At 37.5% G+C, this 11,995-nt stretch overlaps 3 protein-coding genes across 3 annotated transcripts in view; 1 reads left to right on the top strand and 2 right to left on the bottom strand.

Annotated features, from left to right (window-relative positions):
* Positions 1–11,995, bottom strand: part of LOC141454703 (uncharacterized) — a 670,160-nt gene that overhangs the window by 52,468 nt on the left and 605,697 nt on the right. The window lies entirely within an intron of this gene.
* Positions 7,563–8,204, top strand: LOC141454441 (prostate-specific antigen-like). Its single transcript, XM_074128667.1, has 2 exons — positions 7,563–7,815; positions 7,933–8,204. Exons 1-2 carry the CDS (start codon positions 7,563–7,565, stop codon positions 8,202–8,204), a joined length of 525 nt encoding a protein of 174 aa, XP_073984768.1.
* LOC141454222 (kallikrein-1E2-like) lies at positions 9,567–10,556 on the bottom strand. The gene has a single exon (XM_074128226.1). It carries the CDS (start codon positions 10,512–10,514, stop codon positions 9,636–9,638), a length of 879 nt encoding a protein of 292 aa, XP_073984327.1. The 5' UTR covers positions 10,515–10,556; the 3' UTR covers positions 9,567–9,635.

Below are 11,995 nucleotides of genomic sequence, written 5' to 3'. Positions count from 1 at the left end.
TTTCTGAAACTTGGCTTAAAAAATCACAATTATTTACTATTTCTGGTTACACTATTGTAAGAGCGGACAGAAATGATGGCTATGGAGGCGCGGGCATTGTGATAAAAAATAACATACAGTATCAAATAATTAGCTTCCCTTCAAAATTTAATAACAATGCGATGCAAGTTTGTGGTATTGTGTGCAAAGTAATGAATTTAGAGATGAGTATCCCATCAATTTATTGTGCACCTGGCCATAAATTAAATACTGACTACTGGACATCCCTAATCAGGACAATTAAACCTCCTTTGTTAATGTGTGGGGATTTGAACTCATATCACACTAGCTTCGGATGCTCTTATGATAATTTTGAAGGTCGAAACCTAATAGATGCCATAGACATTGAGAATCTCTGTATTCTAAATGATGGGACTCCCACTCTTATACGGAGACATGACAGACGTCCTTCCGCAGTTGATCTATCCGTTGGTACTCCATCTCTCATACCTAGGATGGAATGGAGGGTCGTGGATGAGCCGTTCGGGTCGGACCATGTGGGCATCCTCATGTCAATAGATAAACAAGTTCAGCCTGACCATCATCCTCCTCATAATAGTAGAAAATGGAACCTGAAATCTGCTCAGTGGGACAAGTACACTCTCTTATCGGATCAGCTGCTCTCTCAGATGCCTACCTCTCAAGATCCTTGCCTTAATTATGATCACTTTGTGGCGTGTATTAATGGTGCGGCCGAAATCTGTAACGCCAAGTTCAAACCTTATCTAGGGCGCAAACCTAAACATCCTCCCAAACCTTGGTGGGATGAGGAATGCGATAAAGCCAGAAAATACAATATAGATGCATTCAAGCAGTATAAATTGACTCCCAGTCTGTCAAATTTCATAAGCTGCAAACGAGCCTCTACTTTATGTAGGAAAATATATAGAGAAAAAAGGAGAATGAAATGGGCGGAGTTTTGCAACTCCTTCAATAGAAATACACCAGTCAAGAGGATTTGGAGTGGCGTGAGAGCTCTCAGGCATGGATATGTCGGTCGCAAAATCTCTTCAGACAACTGGGTTCCTGAATTCTTGAACTCCTTCTCTCCTGAAATAGTACCAAATCAAGATCAGATTCCTGATACATCCTTCGGCTCCCACAAACTTAATGATCCATTTTCCTACAATGAACTCATACTTGCCCTTAAAACAAATTCAAATACCTCCCCGGGTGAGGACAATATCCACTACCCAATGCTGACTAATCTGTCATCCAATGGCAAAAAAGTTCTGCTGAGAGTACTAAATGATGTTTGGGTTCAGGAGAAACGCATAGATGTCTGGAGCAATCAAATAGTTGTGCCGTTATTAAAACCCAACAAAGATCCTTCCCTACACGATTCCTATCGGCCCATTGCTTTATCCTCCTGCATAGGTAAAACCTTTGAACGCCTCATTAAAGCCAGATTAGAGTGGTGGGTAGAGGCAAACAGAAAAGTCCCTCAATATCAGAATGGCTTCAGGAAGAAGCGCTGCACTCTTGATGCCTTAGCTGGCTTTGTGTCTGACATATACGGCTGTTTCTCTGACAAAAAGTATATGATGGTAGCGAATATTGACTTAAAAAACGCCTATAATTCTGTCTGTATCTCCGTGCTCATAAATAAAATGGTTAATATGGGCATTCCATCTAGAATTATCAGACACACTCATAACCTTCTCTCCTTCCGCTCCATTAAAATCCGGTATAACGGCAAAATATATGGTCCTCGTGTAACGCACTTGGGATTGCCGCAAGGGGCGGTGCTCAGTCCCTTGCTCTTTAACATCTATACGGCCGATCTTAAGGCAGCAGTAGGCACGGATGTTTCTGTATCTCAGTATGCTGATGACATAATCCTGTACAGTCAAGAGCTAACGCTAGACGAAAGTTTGAGAAAACTAAGCTGTGCAATGTTGTTGTTCAGCCGGTGGTGCTCAGACATGGGTCTCACTCTGTCTGAGAATAAAAGTAGCGTGACTGTGTTCACTAGGCACAGAAAATACTCTATCCCATCCTCGATATCGCTAGGTGGCTATCAACTACGAGTTGAGCCCATCATGAGGACGCTAGGTATGGCAATAGATAACAAATTGTTATGGAGACAGCAAATTGAACAGTTGGTTAAGGGATGTGAACAGTCGCTAAACATACTGAGATGCATCAACCGTCTGAACTACGGAGCCGATATCAAAACATCGCTAATGCTCTACAGACAATTAATTCTTTCGAGAATAGACTATGGTTGTTTCCTCTACGGGGATGCTGCAAAAAATCACTTGGTGAAAATAGAAAGAATTCAGTACAAAGCGCTGAGGTCCTGCTTGGGGGCTCTCCAATCCACTCCTATCAACGCCCTTTTAGTAGAGGCCCGTGACTTCCCACTAAATATAAGAAGGAAGCTGTTAGCTTCCCGCTTCATTGTAGACAGACTGAGAATCAAAAATCATCCAGTAACTCGCAGAATCAGTCACATAGCTACTCGAGTCTTCACAGAAAGATACTAGTTTGAAAGGAAAAGTCCAATACTAGTAGAAGTTTTCTGTGACTTGTCGCACTTCTCAGTCCCCTTAAATCACCTTGAAATCCTTCCTAGATATCATTTTGACTACCCTACACTGATTCAAAACTATAGTTCGCATATCTCCGTCAACTTCTACCAATACGACCCTGATCTTCCCAATGCAGTAAATAATTCTTACCTCCTGTCCAAACTCGAGAACAAATTCCCTCACTTTAATTATTTCTATACCGATGGCTCTAAAAGTAGTGACGGAGTTGGATGTGCAATTTATGATTCCCAGTTAGATTCCTGTTCTCAATATAAACTCAATAATTTAGCCTCAGTTTTTACTGCAGAATTAGTAGCCATCAATAAATCCTTAGCTTATTTACTGTCATCGACGATCCAGCATGCCATTATTTTGAGTGATAGCAAAGGTGTGCTCCAAAAATTACAAAACCCAGGCAGAGACCTCTCTTTCCTGATTATAGATTCCTTAAACTTGCTGAACCAACTGATTAGGAATGGTAAGTCAGTATATCTGATATGGGTGAGAGGCCATTACGGGCTGGTCGGCAATGAGAAGGCTGACGCTGCGGCGAAAGCAGCCACTCGATTGCGGGAGCCTACCATTAACTCACTATCTCCCTCAGGCATAAAAAGCTATTAAAAAAGAATAAGTTATAAAAAATGGGAAGAAAGTTACTCCATATCAAAAAATCTGAAGGGTAAATTCTATTCATCCATTCAACCTTCCATTCCGGTCAAACCGTGGTTCAATCAATTCACAGAAGGTAGAGGATTTTACAGCACCATCTGCAGGCTAAGATTTAATCATAATTATTCACCACACCATTTGGCGCGTATCGGAATTCACATAAACTCTACATGTCCTTGTGATTCCGAGTCAATAGCTGATGCCAATCATATAATCTTAGCCTGTGACAAATATACCAACGGCAGGGATCAGCTGTGGAAGGCAGTATTGAAGACAGACTGCCCTCTACCAGCCGATTTACACACTATACTGACGCACCATACAGACATCTACCGAGAACTATACAACTACATCCGAACAAACAAAATAACAATATAAAAGAAATAAATTATATCCCCTCGTAACATCTTTCAAGCTGTACGTTTCAACACAAATCCGACTGTTCAACTTTAAATTAATCGCAAGTACACGTTACCAATGGCTAATTTGCGATGTACAATAAGGCCAACAAAAAAAAAAGAAAAAAAAAAGTAAATATAATTAAATAAAGCTGCTAACGTAATTGGATAATGAGATGTGCAGGAGGAATAGTGGTAAAGTCAAATCCACTGCTACCTTAATCACTTAAGATACCAGTATTTTATTCATAGATTTTAAGCGTATCGATTTATTTTATTTTTCACATTCATCCATTTGTACCAACTTGCCAATGGAGCGGAGTCACGATTACTATTTAATACATTTTTACTGATCGCCTGTAAATTCGGCTCACTTAGAACTTCATTAGGACTGCCCAGGTAAGGAGGTGGAGCCTTGGTCCAGGTAAATTTTTACGTTGTTTTTACTTGGCTTGTGTCTGGAAGATAGAACATTAACTGCCTGATAATAATAATAATTATACTAAGAAGATTTTAAAGAACAAGAATTCTTGTAAAAACACTACAACTACTTTAATGCAAAGCAGCAGCCTTTCTGCTTAAGTTGAGTGCAGTTGGAAAAGAATTTAAAAAAAAAAATTATATTCTGCAAGGAAATTAAAAACAACATTCTGCTGTTTTATCTTTTAAACTATTATTTAAAAGATCACAGAAAAATATTTATTATTGCATTCATTTGTCCGATCTCCATGCTCCAGTTGCGGGCAAAACCTGGGAAAGCGAAACGAAAACCCAACCTTTTCAACAGCTTTTAAAATAAATTGTAATTGAATAATTATCGATTTACTATATCGATTGTCTGTAGCAGTATCAATCATCAGAATCATCTTCCATCATTCGTAGGTTCAAAGTATTCTTTGAAGCAAAATCCGTCAACAACTTCTATTAGTCTGCAACTGCCAACTACTCACCGGATTCCACCATCAAACTGTAGTAGCAGGCTTCCAATATTTGCGGCTTCGTATTCGTTAATCAAAGGAAAATTGGATTATAAACATCTTAATGGTCTTGCAAGTGTTTAGTTAACAATGAGAATCCGTTTGAGGAGGACTTGAAGAAAGCAACAAGACTGTGATGGTCAAATCATATGTCGGTGATAATGCCAAACATGTCGCGCAAAGTCGATTAACCGTTTGCAATCCTTCTCGTAAGAAGCGTTAAGAAGGGGATATCAGTGCTGATGGAGGTAAAAGGCTAAAGCCAAGGTACCGCACCCACAGTTCCCTAAGGCTGGAAACATAGTGGAGCGGCGAAATCAAACACAAGTAAACATATGGGACCGCGCATAGTGGCGAGCAAAGCAAAGATAGAGCAACGCTATCTATAAAGAGTAGAGCGAAGCGTTATGACATGTTTAATTTCTTCGCTCTCATCGCGCTCAATTTGTAAAGGTTATTTTTCAAAGGTTATGGATATTGATACATTATTGGTTGTTTGTTTAAAGAAACCTCTGTGAGGCCATAGTATTTGTGAAGCTACAATAGTTTTTAATAATTAATAGTTTAAATTAATTAACAATTAGTAGTTAATGGAGAATTCAGGTAATTTTTGCTACATTTAATTTGGTTCTCAATCCCTTAATGCTAACTTTCATCTAAATACTAGGCAAAATTAAATTACATTTTCACGTCCTACTACTTCTGATCAGGACGAATTCTCCAATCCTTCTTCTGTAGCGTCGTACTACTCCAGTTTTTCAGATGAACAACATTAATTTACGACAAATCATGGTGTAGTGATTTAATAAAATTATTGTGTTTTTTTAATTGACTAATTTCTTTTTATCTGCATATATTTCTATTTTATTTTTATTTATTTTGATTTTCTTATCTTAAAGTAACTGCTAGGATTAATGGGGTTACACAGATTTGTATTTAGTTAATAATTTAGTTAATTTTTCTATATTGTGCCCAATTCATTTTTTGAGTTGTATTACTCAAAAACAATAAAATTTGATTTTGATTAATGGGGTTACACTGGGCTAGTATGTAATCAAATGTTGATACAGACATTCGAAAATACGAATTAAACTTGCCAGGATGCTCCCGAAGTTGTTGGTAAAAGTGATGAAATTCACCAAGTTCATTTCTAGACTTATTTATATCATGTACACTGCAGCTCCTGCTACTAAGCTGCTGTAATTACCAAATTTTCAAGGAAGAATTTTCATATAGAAATAGTTCCTCCATCTTGTTTTGTCGAAAGGAGAAAGGCGTCTAAACTCGTCACTATGTGCATGCGACTCTTTGCTCGCTGCTCGTCGCTCTCTTTGATCTGAAGTAGCTATCATCGCCGCTTTGCCCGCCGCTCCACTATGTTTCCAGCCTAAGGGCAGAACACTCGCACAGAAAACGATAAAAATCTTCCCTTACAAAGGGATCACAAAGTGGGCAGTTAGTATCAGGACGATCAAGCAGCCATGGCATGAAATTTAAATGTAAGAGCTCACATCCGAGCTTAAACAACCATTTCAAATAATTCAGATTAAGAGCTAAATGGCTATCAGCCTCAAGACAGAAAAGTTTAGCATTATAATTAAATTAGACAAGAGAAATTTTGTACAAGGAGGACTTAAAATATTTCAGAAAGTCACGAATAATTTGTCATTATGTAGGTGAGCGTACTATTTGTCGACAATATTACGTATTGATGATTTCGGCTACCATAATATCTTATCAACGTAACTTCGACGTCCAAAATGAGAAGGGACAGGAGTTTTACTGTCTAGATAATATTTTTGAAATTTGAAAAGTGTATTTACAATTTAAGTATTTATACACGTATATACAGGGTGTTCATTTTAAGACGGCTCAAATGCATTTCATTCTTAAACGGTTGATCTGTGCGAAAAATTGTAGAGGAAAAATTTGTTGCCCGTCAACTCTAGTTCCAGAATATGAGACTTGATTTTAGATTCCTTCAAGCATATGCGGCTGACGCGCGACCAAAAGTTCGTGGTTGACCCCCATTTTCATATACACAGTTTTAAAGAGTATAAAAAGTTATGAAAGAAACCGGAAACCGAAATACGATATCTTCAAAATTAAAGGTGCTAGGCCATTTCAAAATCTGGTATTTATTAATCATATTTCAATTTTTTAACTTGTTATCAAAGAGAAAGAAGAGCACGCGATAGGTCATTTTTATGTATTTTTTTCATCACCTTTCTACTAAAAATATTGCCAAGGCAGTAAAGCTAGTATTTTTCTTAAAATCGGGAAATAAGTCGTTTTCCGAGTGATTTTTCTAAGAAAAATCAAATGTTAAGAGCTTTAGATGTCCTTAAGTATACACAAAATGGCTAAAAATTAATTTTACATCTGTTACAAACAAGAAGGTTTAATAATTATTTGATAATTTTGGGAGAGTTACGTTTAATTACCAAAAAAATTGGAACCTCCTGTCACATATTTAATTGAACAGTATGTTTCATGTAAAGGATCAAACTTATTCCTTAATTTATCAAATCATGCACTTTACTCAACATGTGCAGCATGCCTTCAGAGGTGTCTCCTCAGATACAGTGAGCAGTTAATAGCCTCCTGGCTAACGTGGCTTGCGAGCCAGAGGATTCCTACCGCTTTATCGCACACTGAGTTTACGAGTATGTGTTTGGTGAAAGTTAATTTGGACAAAACTATTCACTACCGGCCTACGACGTGTAAACAATTAGATAATATTAAATATGTTTCAAAAGAGAGATTGAAAAAATAATTTTTAATTTATTGTAATTATAAATATGTTCATGGTGTGTTAATTTCTACTCCGGCTGAAATGAACAGTTAAAACAAAAACAGTGCTGACAACAGTAACAAAAATGCTCGCACATATCACATGATATTGGTTTTTATTTAATTATTTTAATGTTTTTGTAACTGCTGCAATGAATGTTCACAAGATAACAGTATCCATAGTTAAATTGTTATTATTTGGAGTTGTCTGTGAAATTCTCGGCCAAGACCAATACGAAGATGAGGATTTAACGATTAAGGAGGCCCCTTATACAGTGATTATAACGCCCATTGGTTGTACAGGTGCTTTAATACATCCTCTTTGGGTGTTGACAGCAGCACATTGCATCCAGGGTGGGACAAGTATAGTTTATGCTGGTTTCGGTTCATCTGATAAGAGAAATTGTTCGTATTACATAAAAAGTGTCCGTGTATATATTAATCCTAATTTTTATCACGTTATGGACAATTTGAAATCGATTAGTAGATAATTGCCTAGTGATATCGCTTTAATTGAATTAGCAACACCTGTTATTCTATCAGATACTGTGAATCTACTGCAATTAGATGTGACTGAATGGCCTGACAAGGCAAGTATACAATGCACTATGACAGGCTATGGAAATCGTAAGAAAACAAATACGAAATTGCATTTAGCCAAATTATCTGTTAGAAAAACTTGCGAATGTTTAACTATAACTGGTGTATTGTGTGGCCATTGGATTGGTGGGCATAAACCTTGTTATGGTGACGCTGGTGGTATTTTGGTCTGTAATAATACGAGGGTCGTTTGAAAAGTCCGCGCAAAAATAAAAACTACTTAATTTTTTGGGGTAAACCTTTTTTATTTTTCAACATAATCTCCTTTTAGGCTTATACACTTCGTCCAACGCTGCTCTAGTTTGTTGATCTCTTCCGAATAATAGGATTTGTCCAAGTCTGAAAAATAGCCATTCGTTTCTGCAATCACCTCCTCGTTTGAATAAAATCTTTTTCCCGCCAGCCATTTCTTCATACTGGGGAACAAATAGTAGTCCGAGGGAGCCAAGTCTGGAGAATAGGGGGGATGTGAAACGAGTTGGAACCCTATTTCCATTAATTTTGCGACCACAACTGCTGAGGTGTGAGCTGGTGCGTTGTCGTGATGGAAAAGGACTTTTTTGTGGGCCAATCGTGGGCGTTTTTCTTGCAGCTCGGTTTTCAAACGGTCCAATAACGATGAATAATATGCACCTGTAATAGTTTTACCCTTTTCCAGATAGTCGATGAGGATTATTCCTTGCGAATCCCAAAAGACAGTCGCCATAATCTTTCCGGCCGAAGGAACGGTCTTCGCCTTTTTTGGCGCAGATTCCCCCTTGGTAACCCATTGTTTAGATTGTTCTTTGGTCTCAGGAGTGTAGTGATGTATCCATGTTTCATCCACAGTGACGAAACGACGCTTAAAGTCCTGCGGATTCTTCTGGAACAGCTGCAAACCGTCCTTGCAACACTTCACACGATTTCGTTTTTGGTCAAGCGTGAGCAATCGCGGCACCCATCTTGCGGATAGCTTTGTCATGTCCAAATGTTGATGCAAAATATTATGTACCCGTTCATTCGAGATGCCCACAGCACTAGCAATCTCACGCACCTTCACTCTTCTGTCATCCATCACCATATCATGGATTTTATCAATGATTTCTGGAGTAGTAACCTCAACAAAGCGTCCAGAACGTTCAACGTCACTTGTGCCCATATGGCCACTCCGAAAATTTTGAAACCACTTATAAACTGTTCTAATCGAAGGTGCAGAGACACCATAATGTTTATCAAGCTTCTCTTTAGTCTCCTGAGGCGTTTTGCCTTTCATAAAGTAGTGTTTAATCAACACACGAAATTCTTTTTCGCCAATTTTTTGAAAATCACTCGACTTCCTCGATTCAAACGAATGCCAAACACAAAGAAATAGAAATCTTTTGCCGTATGACATTACTTTCTTATGTTAAAATTTAAATCTTATTATTTCTATTTCTGCTTCGTTTTAATAATTATGTATTCCGTTTACTTATTTATTTTTGGTAGTTGTCGAGGTCCATCTCCAACTGTATACCGTATAAAGGGTAAACCAGTTTAATAAATAAATAAATAGAAATAAATTAAAAATTAGACAAAGGTAAGATAATAAACCTCTTTTTATTAGCGCTTTATATTCTGCTGTTATCCATTTAAATATGTTAATCCTGTTAACAGAAAACACATTTCAGACCAATAAGCAGCAGGTAAAATTGTAAACAATTATTGGTGAGCTTGATAGCACCGTTTTTCGTCAAATGATCGTTTAGCCAAAAAAAATTGTGTCGAATTTGTGTGAACACATAGTAGAAGTTCGTTTGTCCACAAACTTGACCCCGTAATTGATTTACAGCTTCAGATTTATCAGTGCAATATATATGTGGTATGCCGCGAGAAGTTATCGCCGCACCTTTACCATCGCATACAACAATACCACCAGAATCACCATAACATGGTGAATCGCCTATGCCAAAATCGGCACATAAGATAAGAGGATCTGATATACATCCACAGTTTGTGCTTAAATAGAATGGAGATGAATGCAGTTTTGTATCGCTGTAAATATTAATTCCGTAACCAGTAAGTTTACATAATCTTGGATGATTTGGCCAATCTTGTGTTTCTAATTCCAAGATTTTTACATCTGGAGCTAATGTTACGGGTCTTATTAATTTGATCAGTGCCATATCATATCTAGCCAGTAAAGCTAAATCGGATACGGTTTCAACTTCTCGGAAATATGGATTAAAGAAGATAGTCTCCACCTTAATATAATAACGGGCCTTCTTGCTATCGGACGCACCAAATGCTGCGAAAAGTCCTGATACATCCTGACCAAGGAAACAATGTCCGGCAGATAGTATCCATTCTTCAAGTATTAACGCCCCAGTGCAGCCAATTGGAGTTAAATAGACTGTATACGGGCTCGAATAGATACTGGTTTCTTTTCCTGCATAAGTTCTGTTCTCATATTCCTTACCTTTAACTGTTAACACAAAAAAGTTAAATACTAATACTGAAATTTTGTAATAAAATTTAGTAAATATCATTTTTATAATCTTTATTAAACATAAAATTATCACCTGTGTTTATTTCTTTAAATAATTAAATCATATTTTATTTGATAATTAACTATTAAATATTTTTAAAAAATGAAGTAATAAACGCTTAATTAGGTAATTAGAAGTGCAGGATCAATTGCGTCATAAAACATATTCTGTGGCTCCCTTCTGAACTAGTTTTTGTTCAAACATTTTAAATATCTGTGAAAATCTATTAGTTTAGTTTGTTACATCAGGCATTCTTTTTCGTGTTACCAGCCACCAAAAGAATACCCTATCTGCTGTTTACAAAGTTTATAACAACTCCTTCTGTATTGGGCGAGCGTCGGTGAAGTTTTGTTAGGATTACAAATATCCATGAGAGGATAACAAAGATCCCTGACAACGAGAAACTTAATTCTGTGGATTTGAAGATGACTGTAAAACTTGCTTTGTGTCTGAATGACACATTATGTTTAAACTAGTGGTCATCTGGGATTTCAGCTACAAAATAAATGAGTAACAATATAGGCGTCACCAATAGCCGAGCAGTTATTTCCCGCAATGCTAAGATATATTGTGGTACTGGTCTAAGCCTTAGATTTTATTTAATGGTTAGGTAAATCTTTAGAATAGCACCCCGGAGGCGTGGCCTAATTCGAAGTGATTCTGATTCGCTGTTACTATAGAACCCGCCATATTCAAATATAAATATAATACTATTTCTTTATTTTATATTTACACTTAAATCTAGCGGGTTATATGGTAACAGCGAATCAGAATCACTTCGAATTATTTCTTTATTTCTTAATGGGGGCTTCGCCCCCACCCCCCCTGATTTTTTTCTTAATGGGGGGCTTCGCCCCCATACCCCCTCCTAACCTACCTAATCACCCTCAATTTTTTTATTTGTGTCACAAGATTCATTACAATAATTACACAGAACAACACAAAAGAAACTTACCTTATTCTGTGGAGTCCTTTTCCTGAGGAGGGTATACCTGTCGAACTCCAACCTCATTCACACTACACTCATGCTTTAATTTAAAAAAAAACTGCAAATTTAAAACGCTCATACTCATAAAGTTACAAAAAAACGGCACCTCAGGTCACATACAGAGCACTCGCGGGAACTATTAATACATTAAACAGGAAGCAGTTGCTAGGCAGTAAGTGTACTGCGCATGCGTGCGAAACATAAGCGTTACGAAATTCGCACAATCCGAAACAGTTCATTGGCGGGAAGTAGTTTACATTTTCACCGGTAGGTGCGCTGTACTTCCCACCCCCTAAAAATAAACAGGCCACGCCCCCGGGGCGCTATTCTATAGATTAGCCAATGGTTAATATGAGCAATTCATAGTAAAGTATGTTTGCTAGTCGCCTCCGAACGCGATACCTAATTGGTCGTAAAGCCCGCCTAAAAAGGTAGGCATGACTCCTTACTCTAATTACTGTTTAGGCGACTTCAAGTCTTCTTCCAATGAATT

The sequence above is a fragment of the Rhodnius prolixus genome, unplaced genomic scaffold, assembly GCF_049639745.1.
Source record: "Rhodnius prolixus isolate KJV_2025 unplaced genomic scaffold, Rpr scaffold_9, whole genome shotgun sequence".
NCBI classification, from domain to species: domain Eukaryota; kingdom Metazoa; phylum Arthropoda; class Insecta; order Hemiptera; family Reduviidae; genus Rhodnius; species Rhodnius prolixus.
This window is presented reverse-complemented; position numbering and strand designations above follow the sequence as displayed.